General features: G+C 42.7%; 1 protein-coding gene across 1 annotated transcript in view; it reads left to right on the top strand.

The window, feature by feature from the left end:
- PKD1L3 (polycystin 1 like 3, transient receptor potential channel interacting) overlaps window positions 1-20,539 on the top strand; it is a 69,308-nt gene that overhangs the window by 27,698 nt on the left and 21,071 nt on the right. The window contains 16 exon segments of the mRNA XM_082370221.1: window positions 2,950-3,180; window positions 4,885-4,986; window positions 5,270-5,448; window positions 10,738-10,743; window positions 10,745-10,876; window positions 14,852-14,918; window positions 14,922-15,008; window positions 15,012-15,054; window positions 15,416-15,426; window positions 15,429-15,617; window positions 16,093-16,167; window positions 16,169-16,271; window positions 16,904-17,096; window positions 17,197-17,224; window positions 17,227-17,411; window positions 17,413-17,425. Of these exon segments, the coding sequence (XP_082226347.1) occupies window positions 2,950-3,180; window positions 4,885-4,986; window positions 5,270-5,448; window positions 10,738-10,743; window positions 10,745-10,876; window positions 14,852-14,918; window positions 14,922-15,008; window positions 15,012-15,054; window positions 15,416-15,426; window positions 15,429-15,617; window positions 16,093-16,167; window positions 16,169-16,271; window positions 16,904-17,096; window positions 17,197-17,224; window positions 17,227-17,411; window positions 17,413-17,425 (1,644 nt within the window).

Genomic DNA, 20,539 nt, shown 5'->3' with positions numbered 1-20,539 from the left:
GGTTAAGAATCCGCCTGCCAATGCAGGGGACACGGGTTTGATCCCTGGCCGGGGAAGATCCCACATGCCACGGTGCACTAAGCCTGTGAGCCACAACTACTGAACCTGCGTGCCTAGAGCCCGTGCTCCGCAACAAGAGAAGCCACTGCAGTGAGAAGCCTGCGCACCACAACAAAGAGTAACCCCTGCTCGCCGCAACTAGAGAAAGCCTGCGCAGCAATGAAGACCAAACACAGCCAAAAATAAAAACAAATAAATAAATAAATTTATTTTTTAAAAAATTATGTGAGAGAGTGTTATCCAGATTGAGAACAGAAGGAAAGAGGATTCCCTGGAAGGCTTCCGCACCATTCATGCAACCCCTCAGACTGGAAGCTTGTTAAAATGCAGAGTCTGTTGCAGTGAATTGGGGCGGGTCCGAGAGTCTGCCTTCTGACAAGCGTCCAGGGCTGCTCGGCAGGGAAACCCCACGGGGTAGCGAGGTGGGGGAGATTTTCTTCGCTCCCAGCAGTGGCCACTGACTGCAAAAGGCGTCAGGACATTTCCTGCCTCCTTGAAGCCTTTGTTATTCGGACTCCATCAAAGTATCAGAGCCCAGAGTGCACATGAGAATTCCTCCAACGGCCAAAAGTGGAATGGGCAACCAGAACTTAACCTTGTTCTGTGGAAGGAAGTCAGTCATCCTGACAGCATTTTAGACTTTTCATCTACAAAAGCAGGTGTGGAATTGGTACCTTCCATTCATTTGCTTAGTGATTTTAAAAGATATTTTTTATAAAGAAATGTTACAATATATGAAAAGTTATAGGGAATAATATGATTAAAAAATTAAAGACACCACTCAGCTTTATCACAAAGTTTGTATTTTGCTGTATTAAGTTCAAGTATTTTAAAATTTAAAAAAACACTGGGATAATGGAAGACCTGGGTCTATCCCTCTCCAACCTCATTTCCTTGCTCTTGCCAAAGGGTCACCCCTGTCCGGAGTTTGGTATATGTGTTCATTCTTTTTTTTTTTTTTTTTTTAAAGAATCAATCTTTTTTTAATGTATTTATTTATTTATTTGGCTGCATTGGGTCTTCGTTGCTGCACGCGGGCTTTTTCTAGTTGGTGGCAAGCGGGGGCTAATCTTCATTGCAGTGCACAGGCCTCTCATTGCGGTAGGTTCTCACTGCATAGCACTGGTTCTAGGTGTGCGGGCTTCAGTAGTTGTGGCACGCAGGCTCAGTAGTTGTGGCTCGTAGGCTCAAGAGTGCAGGCTCAGTAGTTGTGGCGTACGGGCACAGTAGTGTGGCTCGTGGGCTCTAGAGTTGTGACGCACAGGCTTAGTTGCTCCGTGGCATGTGGGATCTTCCTGGACCAGGGTTCGAACCCATGTCCTGTGTATTCGCAGGTGGATTCTTAACCACTGCGCCACCAGGGAAGTCCTATGTGTTCATTCTTTCAGCAGATATTTATTGAGCATCTAATACATTCCAGACCCACATATAGGAACTAGTGATGGACAAGAGTGTCCTCATGAGCTTACTTTCCAGTGAGGGAGGCTGACAAACTGGATTCATGAATGGTGGTTTGCACACTTTTGGTCTTTGTGTAAATGGTACCATGCTATTATATCCTTTTTTTTCTTTTTAAGTTTATTTATTTATTTTTTGGCTGTGCTTCACGGCATGCAGGATCTTAGTTCCCTGACCAGGGATCGAACCCGTGCCCCCTGCAGTGGAAGCACGGAGTTTTAACCACTGGACCACTAGGCAAGTCCCTATTATATCCTTTTTTAACTTGCTTTGTTCATTCAGCATTTATCCAAGTTGATGAATCCAGCTTCAATTCATTCATTTTTAACTGCTGTATAGCAGTCCATCAGTTGTGGTTTTTTTTAATTATTTTATTTATTTTATGTTTGGCTGCATTGGGTCTTCATTGCTGCGTGTGGGCTTTCTCTAGTTGTAGCGAGCAGGGGTTACTCTTTGTTGTGGTGCGCGGGCTTCTCATTGCGGTGGCTTCTCTTGTTGCGGAGCATGGGCTCTAGGCGCCTGGGCTTCAGTAGTTGTGGCACACGGGCTCAGTAGTTGTGGCTCGCGGGCTCTAGAGCACAGGCTCAGTAGTTGTGGCACACGGGCTTAGTTGCTCAGCGGCATGTGGGATCTTCCCTGACCAGGGATCTAACCCATGTCCCCTGCATTGGCAGGCGGATTCTTAACCACTGTGCCACCAGGGAAGTCCAGCAGTCCATTAGTTTGCCTCTACTTACTTGTTTGTTTGTATGTTCTGCTGTTACTGGACACACAGGTTGTTCTGATTTCTCCTAGTTGTAAACAGTGTTGACAGAGGCATCCTTTTTCACATTTGCTTGTGCACATGTGCAAAATTCCTCCAGGACATACATTCAGAGCTGGAATCACAGGATTCAAGGAGTTTTGCTTCTTCAGTTTTACTAGATGTTGCCAAGCTGCCGTGCCCATCAGTTGTCCTGGTTTACGCTAGCACCAGCAGAGAATAAGCGATCGGACCTTGTTTCCCAAATCTAAATGCCTATGTTTGTTTTACATGTGTCCCTTCCTTAGCACGCCAATTAGAATCAATGTCTTAGGGGGCTTCCCTGGTGGCGCAGTGGTTGAGAATCTGCCTGCCAATTCAGGGGACACGGGTTCGAGCCCTGGTCTGGGAGGATCCCACATGCCGCGGAGCAACTAAGCCCGTGAGCCACACCTACTGAGCCTGCGCGTCTGGAGCCTGCGCTCCGCAACAAGAGAGGCCGCGATAGTGAGAGGCCCACGCACCGCGATGAAGAGTGGCTTCAAGTGGCCCCGCTTGCCGCAACTAGAGAAAGCCCTCGCACGGAAACGAAGACCCAACACAGCCAAAAATAAATATATAAATAAATAAATAGAGTTCCTTTAAAAAAAAAAAAAAAAAAAGAATCAATGTCTTGACTGTTACTCCAGGTTGGGCCACAGAGCACACTTTTGAGGACACAGTGTCTGTGTAACCACCTGACCTACTTTGGCGACAATTTCTTTATTGTGCCTCGGACAGTGAATGTGGAAGACACAGTTGACCTGTTCTTTCGCGTGACCAGCAACACCATTGGGGTGTCCCTGCTGGCCAGCCTTATTGGAGTCTATATGCTCATATTTGTGTGGGCTTGGAGAAAGGACCAAGCAGATATGCAGAAGGTGATGAGACTGATTCCAAAAGCTTTGCCACAATGTCTTAAATATGTGGAACAAGATGAAAAAACAAATTAAACCCCTTCATCAAAAGAGGCAGGTAGGGACTTCCCTGGTGGCACAGTGGTTAAGAACCCGCCTGCCAATGCAGGGGGCACGGGTTTGATCCCCGGTCCGGGAAGATCCCACTTGCCACAGAGCAGCTAAGCCCGTGCGCCACAACTACTGAGCCTGCGCTCTAGAGCCTGTGAGCCACAACTACTGAAGCCCGTGTGCCACAACTACTGAAGCCGATGTGCCACAACTACTGAAGCCCATGTGCCTAGAGCCTGTGCCCCACAACAAGAGAAGCCACCTCAATGAGAAGTCCGCACACCGCAATGAAGAGTAGCCCCCGCTCACCGCAACTAGAGAAAAGCCCACGTGCAGCAACGAAGACCCAATGCAGTGAAAAATAAATAAATTAAATTAAATTAATTAAAAGAAAAAAAGAGGCAGGTAGCATGGTACTTGGTAGTGTAAGAATTCAAGTGGGGCTTCTCTTAAATTTCTCTTCATATCTTCTGGCTCAAGGCCCAGGGACTTAACTTTTTATCTCCATTTTTTTTCTTTTAGCCAAGGTTGAACCCTCATATGATTCATTTAGGTCGGGAGTAAGCCAAAAGAAAACACCCAGAGAACTTAACTATAATCAAATGCAAGTTTATCTCACTTAATACATTGGATATGAAAATTATGTGTAAGTCAAGTTATAATTTAATGTAATGGCAATATATAGGAAACCTGTAAGTAATCTTTATTTAATTTTTTAAAATTTATTTATTTATTTATTTTTGGATGCGTTGGGTCCTCGTTGCTGCGCGCAGGCTTTCTCTAGTTGCGGCGAGCAGGGGCTACTCTTCGTTGCGGTGTGAGGGCTTCTCATTGCGGTGACTTCTCTCGTGGCGGTACACGGGCTCTAGGCGCGCGGGCTCTAGAGTGCAGGCTCAGTAGTTGTGGTGCAGGGCTTAGTTGCTCCGCAGCATGTGGGATCTTCCTGGATCACGGCTCGAACCCATGTCCCCTGCATTGGCAGGCGGATTCTTAACCACTGCACCACCAGGGAAGCTCAGAATCTTTATTTTGAAACAAAAAAAAAAAAAACCTTTGATGACAGCTTCTTTCTAATTTCTGTTCTATATTTTTCTTATTCTTATATTTTCCTACATGTGGAAATTCTAGAATACACACAGTATCCATTCCCTTATGGCTGTTGGTCTAGAATTACCATTTTTAGTAAATAAAAATACAAGACAGTTATATTTGAATTTCAAATAAATAGTGAATGCATTTTTAGTATAAGTATGACCCCAAATTATTCATCATTTGTCTGAAATTCACAGTTAGCTGCGTGTCCTGTATGTTATCTGATAACCCTTTCTGGGTGGGTGGGTGCGAGGTGGAGAGATTTAGAGGCCCAAGACCCCATGAGTTGATTCCACGAATATTTCATTTTAGAGACATAAACCCTGGACTGTCAGCCCTTATTCCCCCCTTTTGTCACTTAACTTAGGTCTATTTATATGTACATCTTCTCCCCACACCCCACCCTTTCTTCCCACAGAGCTGCCAAAGCTGCCGCAGTGCGTCCTCCTGTTTCTAGCTGGAGGACGCAGGGGTCTATACTAAGTGAAGATCTGCTAGTTTTCTTGGTTCTGCTTTTTCCTGCAGGTGAGGGTCACTGTCCTGGCCGATAATGACCCCAGCTTTCAATTCCACTACCTTATTGAGGTCTCCACGGGCTGTCGAAGAAGGGCTGCTACAACAGCTAACGTTAGTGAAATAAATGTTCCTCATTTGTTGCTTGGTGTCTTGTGCCATGTGAGGTACAGTCTGACTTGGTAATATCCTTGCGTCCAATTGTCCTTTACAAGGATCCCAGACAGTGATCTTTCCTGGTTCTAAACTGTACACCTGAAGAGCTCTTTATGCTTGTCTCAGACCCCAAGACTTCATTTAATTGCAGTTTTCTCTGTCCTCATCTTTCTCCTTAGAGATAAACCAAAAGAATCACGTTATAACTTCCTATACTGTATCTTCCGTTGTCACGTTTTAGGTGGTTATCACCCTTTATGGATCAGAGCGGCAGAGCGAGCCCCATCATCTTTGTGACTCCCAGAAAGCAGTCTTTGAACGAGGGGGACTGGATGTCTTCCTCCTGGGCACTCCGTCTTCTCTGCGGGAATTACACAGCCTGCAGCTCTGGCATGACAGTTCTGGCATCAGCCCTTATTGGTAAGTACCTGTATCAGACTGGCGTGTTGCTTCTTCTCTGTGGATCTTTAGCATTCTGGGGAAAGACCTGCATGGCTTTACGATAAATAACTATAATGCTTTGGGCCAAAGAGTAACAAATGACTGTTAGATTTTAGTTTCAGAGCTGTCTACAAAGAAGAAACCCTGGAAGGAAATATAGAAAATTAACAATATGATTTTTTACGGGTGGTAGAATGATAGATTTTTTTCCCATTAAATGTTGTCATGATGGTGAACAGCAAATAATAACAATGAAATATTGCCCGAAAGTACCATAAATTGAAAGTATCTCTAAATACGAAAACTATCTTCAAAGAGTAAATTTAGTAAATGACTATATACTGAATATACTTTGGGTCAAAATGAAAAGCTTAAGGAGAGGGGAAGGAACGGAATTACGATGTGGGATGTGCCTAGAGTCAGAGAGAGAAGCGGTCAGTGATGAGTGAGTGCACCTGCCCTGTGCTAGACCCAGATGGTTCTGCATCTTCCTTCAGCAGCACCCTAAGACTTAGGAGAGGTGGGTGGAGAAATTGTTGAATAGATGATGAAAATTAATTAAGTTTGAGGATTATTGGCTTGTTGGGATTAGGAAAAAAGAAGGGAATGAAGTCAAAGATCTCAGGCCGGTATTCAAACAAGTCAGTTGCTGAATATTGGCCACCTGAAAAGAGTATGCTGCTTGTCTAAAACTGATAGCAAGAGAAGTCCTTCCCTGCTAGGCTAGATACACCAGCCACTAGGCCAGGATAGCCTGATAATTTGCTTGCTGCTTCCATTCTGTTCAGGTATCTGCAAAGCAGTTTGTTGCACTATCATTACACTGTCATTTATAAAGGTAAATAATGTATAATAAGCACTTGAAAGATACTCAGCATCATTAGTCATCAGGAAATGCAAATTAAAACCACAAGGATAGCACTAAACACCCACCAGAATGACTGAAATTAAAAAGTCTAACAAAACCAGGATTTGGTGGGGGTGGGGAACAGTTAGAGCTCTCACGCACCGCTGGTGGGATGTAAAATGGTGTAGCTGTGGTGGAGGACAGTTTGGCAGTTTCTTGTAAGGTTAAACATACATTGACCATATGACCCAGAAATTCCACTCCTAGTTATTTACCCAAGGTAAATGAAAACATATGTCCATTCCGACACACATGTTCATAGCAGCTTTATGAATAATGGCCCCAAACTGGAAACAACACAAATGTCCATCAGGTGAATGAATAAACAAATGTTAGTATGTTCACTCAATGGAATACTACTCAAGACAAAAAAGAGCAATCTGCTGAGACACACAGCAACGTGGGTGAATCTCAGAAAACATTATGCTGAGCAAAAGAAGCCAGACAGAGAAGGAGACATACTGCACGATTCCACATATATGAAATTCTGAAAAAAGCAAATTAATCTATAGAGACAGAAAGCAGATCAGTGGTCACCTGAAGCCAAGGGTGAGACTGAGGGGGGCTGACTGGAAAAGGCACAAGGGAACTTTTCAGGGTGATGATGGTGGTGCTTAGTACATAAGTGTATACATTTGTCAAAATGCATTGAATTTTGTACATTTTAAATGGGTGCCCTTTATCATTTGTAAATTATACCACAACAAAGTTGATTTTTTTTAAAAAGTATGTGTATAGGAAAAAGTCTAGAGCTATATACACTAAATTATTACCAATAGTTATTGCTGGGTAGTAGGATTATGAATTTTTAGGTTTTTCTTAAGGGTCCTTTTAGGTATTTCCAAAATTTTTTAACAGTAAATTTGTATTATTTTATAATTATTGGAAGTACATTTTTTAATTTAAGTAGCTATTTCTCATGGGTGGTGCCATATAATTCTGTCAAGAGAGTTGTAAACAGGTGACACATGGTTGCTTTGTCGTTCTGAGTCCCTAAGTAGCTGCAATGAGCAGAACCACACCATCAAAAACCCCTCCCACCACCAATTAACCCATGATATGCATGTAACATGAAGAAGAAATAAACCTTTGGTTTTTTTTTTTTAAAAAAAGCTATTTCTCTTAGAGGAAACACTTAAAGGAATTCACACTTGTATAATATTTTCCACTTTTCTTACTCTTATCACTGGTTTATATCAATTCTAATTTTATATGTGGTCTTTAATTGTAATATTTTTTTAACTCATAATGACTTTATGCTCCTCAGGGATAGAGATGCCGTCTTATTCATATTTGTATTCTCAAAAGCTCATACAGTGCCAAAATTATAGTAGGACTCAATAAATATTTGTTACAATTGATAATTACTGTCAATATTGTAACAGTAAATACCTGTTACAATTAAATTCTCAGAGTTACCTGTTCACCTCTAGAGCTTCATATCAGCTTGTTATTAAGGCTCTTTTGAAGACTTTCTTTAGTCAACATTTGCTTTTCTTTCTTTAATTGCAAAAGTAATAGATGTTTGAATGCAAAAAACTTGGAAAACACAGAAAAGCAAAAGAACTACCCACTCCCAATAAAAATCAGATGGCCAGCATTTTTTCTTAGGAAATGACAATGCTTTCTATATCTTTCTACTGGTCATACTGAATGCATTAACTAGATTTTTCTAACACACATTAGAGTCTCTGTTTCCCTTCTGTATGAAAGAATAAGAGAATAAAAGCACAAAAAAACCGTGACTAGTTTCTCACCAATCAGAAAATGAGTATTTTCTCCTTTTTTATACTTTGCTCTTAAATGAAAGCTTTAACAGTAGCTAAATTTATCTTTCTGTGAATGTGGTTTTCGTTCCACAGGCTGCAGGATTGTAGTTCTTGCTTCTGCTGTCTGCCCTCTGGTGGTTGAGGCTCTCTAAGAGGCTTGTGCAAGTTCCCTGATGGGAGGGACTGGTGGTGGGTAGAGCTGGGTGTTGCTCTGGTGGGCAGAGCTCATTAAAACTTTAATCGGCTTGACTGTTGATGGGTGGGGCTGGGTTCCCTCCCTGTTGGTTGTTTGGCCTGAGGCAACCCAACACTGGAGCCTACCCGGCTCTTTGGTGGGGCTAATGGCGGACTCTGGGAGGGCTCACGCTGAGGAGTACTTCCCAGAACTTCTGCTGCCAATGTCCTTGTCCCCACGGTGAGCCACAGCCACCCCCTGACTCTGCAGGAGACCCTCCAACACTAGCAGGTCGGTCTGGTTCAGTCTCCTGTGGGGTCACTGCTCCTTCCCCTGTGTCCCTATGCACACACTGCTTTGTGTGTGCCCTCCAGGAGTGTAGTCTCTGTTTCCCCCAGTCCTGTCGAAGTCCTGCAATCAAATCCCACTAGCCTTCAAAGTCTGATTCTCTAGGAATTCCTTCTCCCGTTGCCGGACCCCCAGGTTGGGAAGCCTGACGTGGGGCTCAGAACCTTCACTCCAGTGGGTGGACTTCTGTGGTATAAGTGTTCTCCAGTCTGTGAGTCACTCACCCAGCAGTTATGGGACTTGATTTTATTGTGATTGCGCCCCTCCTACCATCTCATTGCGGCTTCTCCTTTGTCTTTGGATGTGGGGTCTCTTTTTTGGTGAGTTCCAGTGTCTTCCTGTCGATGATCGTTCAGCAGTTAGTTGTGATTCCTGTGCTCTCACAAGGGGGAGTGAGCGCACGTCTTTCTACTCCGCCATCTAGGAGTAGCTAAGTTTAAATCAAATGCAACTTAGTCACCTGTGATTTTATAAACTGCCTCAGTAAGAGAGTCCCAGAAATATTTTAGCTTTAAAGCCATCTGTACTCCTTGCACAGAAAACAATTTCCAACTAAAATTAAGCAAGACTTTTGACCAGAGAGATTTGAATGGTTTCATATAGACTCTTGGGGAAGTAGCATCCTTACAGTAAAGGAGGAGATTAGCTGACTAGGTACAGATGAAGTCAAACAGGCTGAACAATTAGGGGTCCCCGAGGACAAGTTTGTTGATGGTTGAAATTAGGGGAGAAGGTAGACACATGGTAAAATACTGTGGTTGGAAAGAGGATGCAATTTCAGGGCCTGTGCCTCTGAACCCAAGATGAAGCCACAGACCCAAATAGGACAAGTCATTAATATAAACATTAAAGCCCACTCCCCACCTCACCCCCCAAAGACACCCCCTCAGACCCTGGTGATTAAAGACAGAGGCAGATAGGATGCTTACAGAGGTGGCAGGGCACTGTCACATGTGGAACAAGAAAACTTAAGGAATACAAACACACACTGAACTATTCCTAGGTTGTGGAAGTCTGCATTCTGACGTCTGGTACATGAACTCCCTTAGAGGTTGGGAAGGAAAAAATGCGATCAGCTCTGGTTTCTTTCTTTAGTTCTTGCCCCATGATGAAACAGAATCCATTTACTTGGACACTCACTGTCAGTGAAAAATTACTTCTTTTTTAAATTAATTTTTATTGCAGTATGATTGACATACAACTTTATATTAGTTTCAGGTCTACAACATAATGATTCGATGTTTGTATATATTGTGAAATGACCACCACCATAAGTCTAGTTAACGACCGTCACCATGAATAGTTAACAGAATTTTGTTCTTCTTGTGCTGAAAGCTCTTAAGATCTACTCTTGTAGCAACTTTCAAATATGCAACACAGTATTATTAACTATAGTCACTATGCTGTACCTTACATCCCCATGACTTGATAATTTTATAACTGGAAGTTTGTACCTTTTGACTCCCTTCCCGTGGTTCACCCAGCCCTCCGCCCCCCCCACCCCCCACCTCTGGCAACCACTAATCTGTTCTCTGTATCTATGAGCTCGGTTCTGGTTTTGTTTTTATTTTCTTTAAGCGTATTTGATGAACTCTGGTGTTTTGTTTATTTATTTATTTATTTATTTATTTTTGGCTGCACTGGTTCTTAGTTGCAGTATGCAGACTTCTTAGTTGTGGCACGTGGGATCTAGTTCCCTGACCAGGGATTGAACCTGGGCCCCCTGCATCTTACCCACTGGACCACCAGGGATGTCCCTGGTTTTGGTTTTTTGTTTGTGTTTTGCTTTGTTTTTACATTCTACATATAAGTGAGATCATACAGTATTTATTTGTCTTTCTCTGCCTGACTTATTTCTCTTAGCATAATGCCCTCTATTCACGTTGTCACAAATGGCGAAATGTCATTCTTTTTCTATGGCTGAATGATATTCCATTGTACATATACCACATTTTCTTTATCCACTCAGCCATCAGTGGACATTTAGGTTGTTTCCCTAAGATTACTTCTTATTACAGCAACTGATTCTTGCCTACCTCCCTAACATGATTGTCTTTATTTTACTATAGGCATGTAAATTGTCACTGACATGGCAGGTAAAAGGAAATGGCATTTCCTGTGCAATTGTTGGCTGGCCATGGACCTTGGAGACTGTGAGCGTGACTGGATCTTCATACCGGTCTCAAAGAAGGAGCTCTTTTCCTTTAGGTACTGTTGAGAAATGACGGTGTGCTACATGTCTCTGAGGTTCTGTTCATTTTCTTCACTCCTTTTTCTTTCTGTTCCTCAGACAAGATAATTTCAATTGACCTATCTTCAAGTTTGCTGATTCTTTCTCCTGCCTGCTCACATCTGCTGCTGAGCCTCTAGTGAATTTTTCATTTCACTTTTTGTATTTTTCAGCTGCAGTCTTTTTATTTTTCCAGCTGCAGACTTTCTATTTGGTTCTTTTTAAAAATAATTTCTGTATCTTCATTGATACTCTCTGTTTATCAAGACAGCATTCTCATTTACTTTCCTTTAGTTCTTTGATATGATTTCCTTTATAGTTCTTTGAAGATATTTAAAATAGCTGATTTGAAATCTTTATCTAGTAAACCCAGTGTCTTGGCTTCCTCAACAGTAATCTATTGACTTGGGCGGGGGTGGGTGTGTGTGTGTGAGAGAGAGAGATACTTTCTTGTTTCTTTTCACGTCTTTTGATCTTCTGCTGAAAACTGGACATTTTAAATAATAGAATGTGGCAACTCTGAAGATCAGATTTCCTTCCTCTCCCCCAGTATTTGTTGTTCTTAGTGTTTGTTGTTGTCTAGTGTCTGTTTCTAACTAATTCTGTAACATCTGTATTCTTTGTCATGTGTGACAACTGAAGTTTCTGCTCAGTTAGCTTAGAGGTCAGCTAATAACTAGACAGAGACTTCTTTAAATGTCTGAACCAGTAAGTCTCCCAGTCTTTGCCGAGGAGTTTTGCATGCATGTTGTGCCATACCTTTAGCACTCAGCAAGGCAACTGACAGCCCTGCCTCAGCCTTCACTTCCTGCTTGCTGAGAGCTTCAGGGTCATCCAGGGGTGAAAACGTAGGACCTTCTCAGGTATTTCCCGAGCATGCATACAGCCCTGGGCATGCATGTGGCCTTCTAGATTCCCAGGACTGTGTCAGAGCTTTTCAAAACTCCTGTGGACTTCTCATTTTCCAGCTTTTCCATTTAAGCTTTTTGGTTAGCCTATTGGTTGCCTACCATATCAGGCAGCTGTGAAGTTAAACAATCGCCTCTGAATATTTTTGACAGTGCCCTCAGGGAAAAAGCATTTTTCACTGGTTGAGCCTCCAGTCACATCAGATAAGGACAGCCTTGCAAGTGGAGTTTTCCAGGGAACTATCAGACAAATCACATAATGACAACTCTCTGGGAAAGGAGGCTTTGAAGGAGCTCCAACCCCGTTCTCCTCCCTCTAGTGACTGCCAGGCTGCTGGTTTTCACTGTGATCGAAGGCTGTTGGTTTTCAAGGTTACCATGGAGCTAGAGAAAGGGAGCTGGGAAAATAGGGCAATTTAAAATGCCCCCAAATTCACTGTTCTTACTAATATTTAGCCATTTTTCTTGAGTAAACACTCCCAGGTTAATACAAACCCTTGGTTATTTACCTGAGTTCTGAAAATTTTGATCCTGGCTTTTTAAGAGAAGTTTTATCATTGCTTTTATGGAGGAATTTTCAGAGGTTTTTACTCCACCATTTCCACTGACCCAAATGGATTTAGACAATTTACTAGTTATAGCAGTAGTAGCAACCAGAGCAATATTTTGTGTCAGTTCCCAGATTCGACAGGGTGATGTAATGAGAGCCGGGTGTTAACTGCACATGCAGTGGAGGTGCATCACAAAAGAGGAACCTCAAGATTTGGAGACTCTGATCTGATATACGAGCTGCCAGAAAACCTGCCTATCCTTCCCTGTAGAATGAGACATTATCTTTATTAGCCTGGAATGTAGGGAAATCTCTCAAGGGGTGAGAAGAGGGCATTTCTATCTTTATTACCCTAGAATGTCTCTGGGGAGTAGGATGTCTCTATCTTTACAATCTGGAAATGTAAATAAGTTGGCTCCAAAGAGAGTTCCTGACTCTCTGTTTTCAGGGCTGTCTGCTTATACAAAGATACTTGAAAAGATAGTCCAGGAGCAAAGTTTTTATTAATGCCTAAATGGGAAGCATTCATGGAGAATTGCCTTCCAACACTGCCTCTGTTATGTCAGTCTAGCTGTTATTCTTCTAAAGTATGTTGTCTTTTCTCTTTTTAATATTTTCTCTTTATCCTTGATGTTCCAAATTTTACCATAATTCTTTTCACTGTAGATTCACTGTTTATACTGTTTAGTACTCAGAATGTACTTAAAATTTTTTTTGTTGTGGTAAAATACACATAACATAAAATGTACTGTTGATATACAGAATCATGTCTTCAATTCGCAGAAATTCTCAGAGGTCACTTCTGAAAATATTGCTCCTCTGACATTGCCTTACTCTACGCTGGAGCCTCTCAAACTATCCTCCATGTTTTTAAGCCACTCTTGTGTGCATATCTTTTTTGTTTCTCTGTGATGTGTTCCGGGTGAATTCTTTCATACTACATTTCAGTTCACTAATTTTCTCTTTAACCAGGTCCTTTTCTCCTAATTTTTTTGTTTTGAGGACCATATTTTTCAGTTTCAAGAGTTCTAATTTATTTCTGTTTTTCATCATTTATTATTTTAAAGTGAACATTATTCCTTTACTTGTATCTTTGAGCAACCTGAAATACTTAAAGTCTTTGTCAGACTGTCCCATGAAATTAATTTCTTCTGGACTGAATTATTGATTGTGTTGGCTGCCTTTCTTAGCATTAGATTTCTTCATGTGTTTAGGAATTTGGGGTTGTAGGTTGGTTTCATTTTTAAATCTCAACCTCTCTCTCTCTTTCTCTCCACACATCCCTGACTAGTACTTTTTTGATGTTTTCATCCAACCCTTCACATCACTAATGTAGAGCTAGGTCTTATTATAGTATACCATTTTGGAGCTCCTATTCCTCCGTGAAATTAATGAAACCAGATCTGTTGCACATCTTGTGATGAGCCCAGTGGATCTCTTGGCTCAATTCCTGGTCCTGGGGCTGTCCATTCTCACCCACCTCCCTACCTATAAATGTGTAGCCCTGTGGCAGTTTTTTGTTCTGCAGAATTCTTCCATGAGCTCCAGCCTCAACCCTGGCTTCAGGCAGTGAAGTTGGCTTTCCTCTCCCTTTCCCCACTCCATGAATCACTTTCAGTTCCAGCTACTCTATGGGAATCGAACTTTGACCTGTGTATGCCTTCTTCCAGACCTGGAGCACAGAATCCTGTGGCTTCTTCCCCACCTACCATCTTGTTTCTCATTCCATTCCTCTTCCTCAGAGACTTTTATTTTGTTTTTAAGCCCAGCCATTGTTTTGGGTTCTTTCTTTTTATATCATATTTATAGTTCCTTTTGGAGTAGAGAAGGTGCTCCAAGTATGAATTTACCAAACTATCTTGAGTGGAAGCTTAACGCAAACTTTCTAAGAGTAAAAGAATTATCGAATCTCTGATAAAGCTAAAACAAGTTTTGGTTTTAAAATCTCATGCAATTGGGCTTCCCTGGTGGCGCAGTGGTTGAGAATCTGCCTGCTAATGCAGGGGACACGGGTTCGAGCCCTGGTCTGGGAAGATCCCACATGCCACGGAGCAGCTGGGCCCGTGAGCCACAACTACTGAGCCTGCGCGTCTGGAGCCTGTGCCCCGCGACGGGAGGGGCCGCGATAGTGAGAGGCCCGCGCACCGCGATGAAGAGCGGCCCCCACTTGCCTCAACTAGAGAAAGCCCTCGCATGAACCGAAGACCCAACACAGCCAAAAATAAAATAAAATAAATAAAGTAGCTATAAAAAAGAAAAGTGCTTTAAAAAAAAAAAAAATCTCATGCAATAAAATAACCCTTATCTTCAGAAACCTTTTACCCCAAAATAACGAAAACATCATATCATCAAGTCATCTGAAAGCTTCTTCACGGAGGTCTTGAACAGTGACCGAGTTGTTGCTGTGCAGCTTGCTGCCAGGCAAACCACATTCTAGACTAGGGCACTTTCAGAATGAAATTTCATGCCTTTCCTGTTCTAATTTATCTTGTTAGACACCTGTTCTCCTCCATGATTGTAGAAAATTTCACCCAGGATTGTCTGTGGCTCTCAGTCACAGCTTGACATCCCTGGACCCAGTTTACAAGAGTCCAGCGGCTCACCTGCTGCATGACCCTCCTTCTCTGCAACATGGTCACCTATGTCATGTTCTAGAAGATGAACGGCACCACCACCAAGAGACGTGAGCAAGCTGTGGGTGAGCCCTGATGTGTGCCGTTTGTGGCACGTAGTCCTTTGACTACTCCACTCTCCTTCCTTCCAAAGTTAGAAACAGAATCAGTATGTGCCTTCATTTTTCCTCTGCTGCCCTCACTTTAGAATACTCATTTAATTCTACTCTTAAAGGAGAATAATCATTTATTCTAACATTAGAGTACACATTTTCCCACAGATCTCATTCATTAACAAATGATCAGGATCTTTACTGCCATGATAACTTGCTATCCTTAGATAATCATAGTTAAATTGCTAAATAAATACTTAAACCTGGGAGAGGAATGCCTTGGAGACGATTTTAATTGTTGAGGATGAGGGTTGATGTCATGCTTGTCTTTCAGCGGGCCCATATGTGCTGTGACCTGGTCTGAACTGCTCGTCAGCATCCAAACTGCTGTCATCCTTTTCCCCGTCAGTCTTGGGATTGGGCGGCTTTTCCCGTTGATTCAACCACAGGAACCTCTACCTCTCCTTCCTCCCATCCAGGCCTCCTGCCTCTCAGATGCTTCTTTTGAGCCTCTCTCTCTCACAGCGATAGTTGAGGTAAGCTTGGTATCAAATTTTACAGATAAACGTCATGCTCCCTCCCCCATGTAGTGGAAAAGGTCAGTGGAAAGGATCTCCTGCAAGGCTCCTGAGGTCCTGTTAAACGTAACAGTTTTTCTCTAATTCCTGTCCCCCGAGTCGTCACTGTGCCTCTGGTTTTTTTCTCTTCATTGTGGAGTGGTGTGAGCACTGATATGAGTGCAGAATGTACTACTCTGGAGGTGTTTTTGTTTTCGACGTTTGATCAAACAGTCTATTCTCCTTTCATCCTAGATTCTCTCATAAAACTAGTTCTGAAGCTACTGTGAGGTGACTTCTTTCTGAAAAAGGAGAGAGAAAGTGAAAAACTGAGGTTCTTTACACTAAGCATATGCCCTCCAAGGAGAGAAACAGCCTTCCTACCATCTGTAATTGCTACCACTCCTGGGTTTAATGTAAAACTAACTTTTCTCATCTTGGTTCTTACATTCAGGAATTAAAGGAAACTGTGGGATTCCTGCTCAGGAGAAATACCTACTCTGAGTGTGAACAGTCTTCATGGAGTTCTTTCTTACAACATTAACCAGCTGGTGAAGCTTTTATCCAGCCTCGTCTGTTCTTACTTCGAGGGTCAAGGCCGTCACCAGTGGGCGGGACCCTACCGGGCAAATGGTAAAGTTCAGTAAGCTTCCGTATCTAATCTTTTATCTGCCTCCCACTCTCTTACTTTCGTATTCATTCTTACCTCTCAGCATAACCAACAGGCATGGTACGACCTTCTGCTTGTTTTAATTTCCTTAAACTTCCAGTATGGAGCTGATAGCTTTGATCCCTCTGATGGCTTCTGAGACAATATATCTCGTCTTACAAAGTAAAGGATTAAGGAAAACCCACAAAAAATGTCCTCTGTCTCAGACCCCCATATTTCATCTACTTTGTCGGGGGCTATTGAAACTTGTCCTTCTTTTTCTTCTATGGAATGATGAGATTATGGGATTTATGGATTCTTGAATATAGTTTGGGCCTTCTGAGCACTTATAGTTTACATGTACTGCAGTTCTGATGCAAAAGTGCAATTAGCTTTACAATTTTTTTGATTCTGTATCAAAGTATAGAATTTTACAAATTGTTGTGAATTCACCAGCATGCTCAGAGAAGACAATAATTCTGCAGGTGTTGGGGGTCTCCTGTGACTGGGAAAATTTAACCTCATCATCAATTAGTGAGTTGCTAATTTCTACCAGGAATTACTATTTATTGAAATCTTCAGCTTGTTCAAGTGTCAACCTGGAATGTACTTTCAGTGGTTCCTGAAAACCACCGTCATTTCCACAGTTACCTAATCAGAGTTCTGCAGAGGCTCCAATCTCACTTAGGCACACTGGGTCCCGACCAGGCCCATCAGTCTTGTGACTTCCTAGATGCAGTCAGCCAACTGCAAAAACTCCAGGAACGGTTGGAAACGCGCATTCTTCCCACAGAGCAAGGGCCATCCAGGTAATGCATCGCCCCAGGCTTTCTTTATCACCTGTAATCTTCCTAAACCTGTCTCTCAGCTGTTGGCTATGAGGTCATTCCTTCAACTTCTGTTCCTCAGGGACGCAACCAGAGCCCTTCCCCATCCTGAGCCCAGAAGGGAAGCAAGCCCATCTCTAATGCCCGGCTCAGATGGTTGACTTACTTCTGCTGGCTCCTGCTGGGGGTCACTAACCTGGCCTCAGCCTTTTTTACAGCACTTTATAGCCTGGAACTGAACAAAGACCAAGCCACCAGCTGGGTTATTTCGATATTATCATTGCTTCAGAACATCTTCATCACCAGTAAAGGTATGTGAGAAACAGTGACACCGGCATGGGAGGAAACATTGCAGTTGCAGGAAGCTTGGGAAACTGAGGTCTGTGGGTGTCAGTCCAAGGTGTCTAATGATTCTTACAACTTGACAAAAACAAAAAAACAAAACAGAAATTAGTAGAGTGAAATTTGTTAGGGGTATGTGTGCAGTAGTCACAGAAAAAACTAACAAGAACTGATGGACTAGTTGAAGTTTAGCAAAAAAGGATTGGGGAGTTAAGAGGGACAAGTAAAAAATCAACAATAAACTACCTTAAAAAAAAAAAAAACAGAAAACTTACTTTTTAAAAATCTTCCCTTTCCTGGGCTTCCTTGGTGGCACAGTGGTTAAGGATCCACCTGCCAATGTAGGGGACACGAGTTCGAGCCCTGGTCCGAGAAGATCCCACGTGTCATGGAGCAACTAAGCCCTGTGCCACAACTACTGAGCCTGTGCTTTACAGCCCACGAGCCACAACTGCTGAGCCCCTGTGCCACAGCTACTGAAGCCCGCGCACCTAGAGCCTGTGCTCCCCAACAAGAGAAGCCACAGCAATGAGAAGCCCGCACACCGCAATGAAGAGTAGCCCCCGCTCACCGCAACTAGAGAAAGCCCGTGTGCAGCAACCAAAGACCCACCCAACACAGTGAAAAATTAATTATTTTAAAAAGATGGTAAGTTTTTTGTTATGTGTATTTTACTACATTTTTTAAAAATTAATTTATTTATTTTTGGCTGTGTTGGGTCTTCATTTCTGTGCAAGGGCTTTCTCTAGTTGCGGCAAGCGGGAGCCACTCTTCATCGCGGTGCACGGGCCTTTCACTGTCGCGGCCTCTCTTGTTGCGGGGCACAGGCTCCAGACGCGCAGGCTCAGTAGCTGTGGCTCACAGGCCTAGTTGCTCCGCAGCATGTGAGATCTTCCCAGACCAGGGCTCAAACCCATGTCCCCTGCATTGGCAGGCAGATTCTCAACCACTGCGCCACCAGGGAAGCCTTACTACAATTTTTTAAAATCCAATCAGTGTTCACATTTTCCTAGTTGTCTTATAAGTATTTATAGTTGTCTTGTTCAAATCAGGATCTAAATAAGGTCCATGTGTTGCAATGAGTTTGTCTCAGGTATTTTTAATATTTTATCTATAGGTTCTCCCTCCTTTTTTCTCTTTCTGTCACTCTCCATTCCTGCTATTTTTCTTACAATATATGTATTGAAGAAACCAAGTTGTTTGTCCTATAGAGTTCCCAACATTCTGGATTTTGGTGACAGGATTACTTCTGCTTTAAGAACCTACAAGCACACTTGGGGAGCTTTTAAAACTCTTGGTGCCCAGGCCTCTCTCCAGACCAATCTAATTGTAATCCCTGGAGATGGGATCCAAGGCCCAACATGTCGAAAGCTTCCCAGGTGATTCCATTGTGCAGCCCCATTTGAGACCCACTGATCCTAAAAGAGGGACAGAGTACAGGAGTAGGTAGACCTTAAATAAAAAGAACTGCTGGAAGAGACAGACCAAAAAATAGCAAGAGCTCTTAAGGAGATTCAGTTACATCAGACACACAGACAAAGGCTTTTAGGAAATGAAAAACGTGATTTACAGATTTTAAAAATTCAGAAGTTGAATTGAAGATGTCATTATTGGGGACTTCCCTGATGGTCCAGTGGTAAAGAATCCACCTTCCAATGCAGGGAACACGGGTTCGATCCCTCATTGGGGAACTAAGATCCCACATGCCACGCACAGGGCAACTAAGCCCACGTGCCACAACTACTGAGCCTGCGCACCTCAACTAGAGAGGCTGCGTGCTGCAAACTACAGAGCCCATGCACTCTGGATCCCATGCGCCACAACTAGTGAGAGAAAATCTGCACTCCACAACTAGAGAGAAGCCCGAGGGCCACAACAAAGAGCCCGCACCGCAATGAAAGATCCCACATGCCTCAACGAAGATCCCACATTAAGACCCGATGCAGCCAAAAATAATAAGAAAAAAATATATATATGTATTAAAAAAAAGATGTCATTATTGAGACTCAAATTAATGGATCAGGAAGATCAAACTAAAATGCAAAACATAAGACATGTATATAAAAATATTGAAAGTATAAAGAAAAAGAGACTTAAACAGTAGATCCAGGGGACTTAACATGCAGTTAAGAAGAGCGGTAATAATTAAACAGTTGAAAAAATTCCACTGTTGCAAAGAAATACTGAATTTGTTGACAGGCCTCTACTGGTTCCAGGCATAGTTAATTTAAAAAGACACACTGAAATGGAGGATAGTAGTTCTGGAACAGGGCCCAAGAGTCTGCATTCCTAACAAGTTCCTAGGCGATGCTGCTGCTGGTCTGTGGATCGCACTTCAAGTGGTATCACTATGAAGACAAACCTAGTTCCTCTGAAGAGTCAGTATCGCGAGAGAAAAATTAATGGGTGAGCGCTGTTCTAGGTCCTTTGAATAAATGAGTCATTTTTAATATGGATCAGATAGTATACTAGGAAATTACTGATCATTTCCTTAAGTGTGATAATGATATGAAAGTAGCCTGATTTTTAGGAGACACATGCTTGAAAACAGGAAGCCCTTGCCTTCCACTGTTTCAGTTTGTACATGAATTTCATTTACTCTGGTTCAGTTGAATCACACCAGTTTCCCAGCAACACAGTTCAAATCTCAGTTACTGGGACTTCCCTGGTGGTACAGTGGTTAAGAATCTGCCTGCCAGTGTGCGGGACACGGGTTCGATCCCGGTCCAGGAAGATCCCACATGCCACCGAGCAACTAAGCTCGCGTGCCACAGCTACTGAGCCTGCACTCTAGGGCCAACAAGCCACAACTACTGAGCCCGCGCCCTAGAGCCTGTGCTCCACAACAGGAGAAGCCACTGCAATGAGAAGACTGCACACCGCAACGAAGAGTAGCCCCTGCTTGCTGCAACTAGACAACGCCCACATGCAGCAATGAAGACCCAATGCAGCCAAAAATAAAAATAAAATTAAGTTAAATGTATAACCAACAAGGACCTACTGTGTAGCAAAAAAAAATTCTCAGTTATCATGGTATATCAACTGTGAGTGATTGCATAAAGTACCAACTGCTGCTAGCCCTT

The sequence above is a fragment of the Balaenoptera borealis genome (assembly GCF_965194805.1).
Source record: "Balaenoptera borealis genome assembly, chromosome: 19".
Lineage (NCBI taxonomy): Eukaryota > Metazoa > Chordata > Mammalia > Artiodactyla > Balaenopteridae > Balaenoptera > Balaenoptera borealis.
This window is presented reverse-complemented; position numbering and strand designations above follow the sequence as displayed.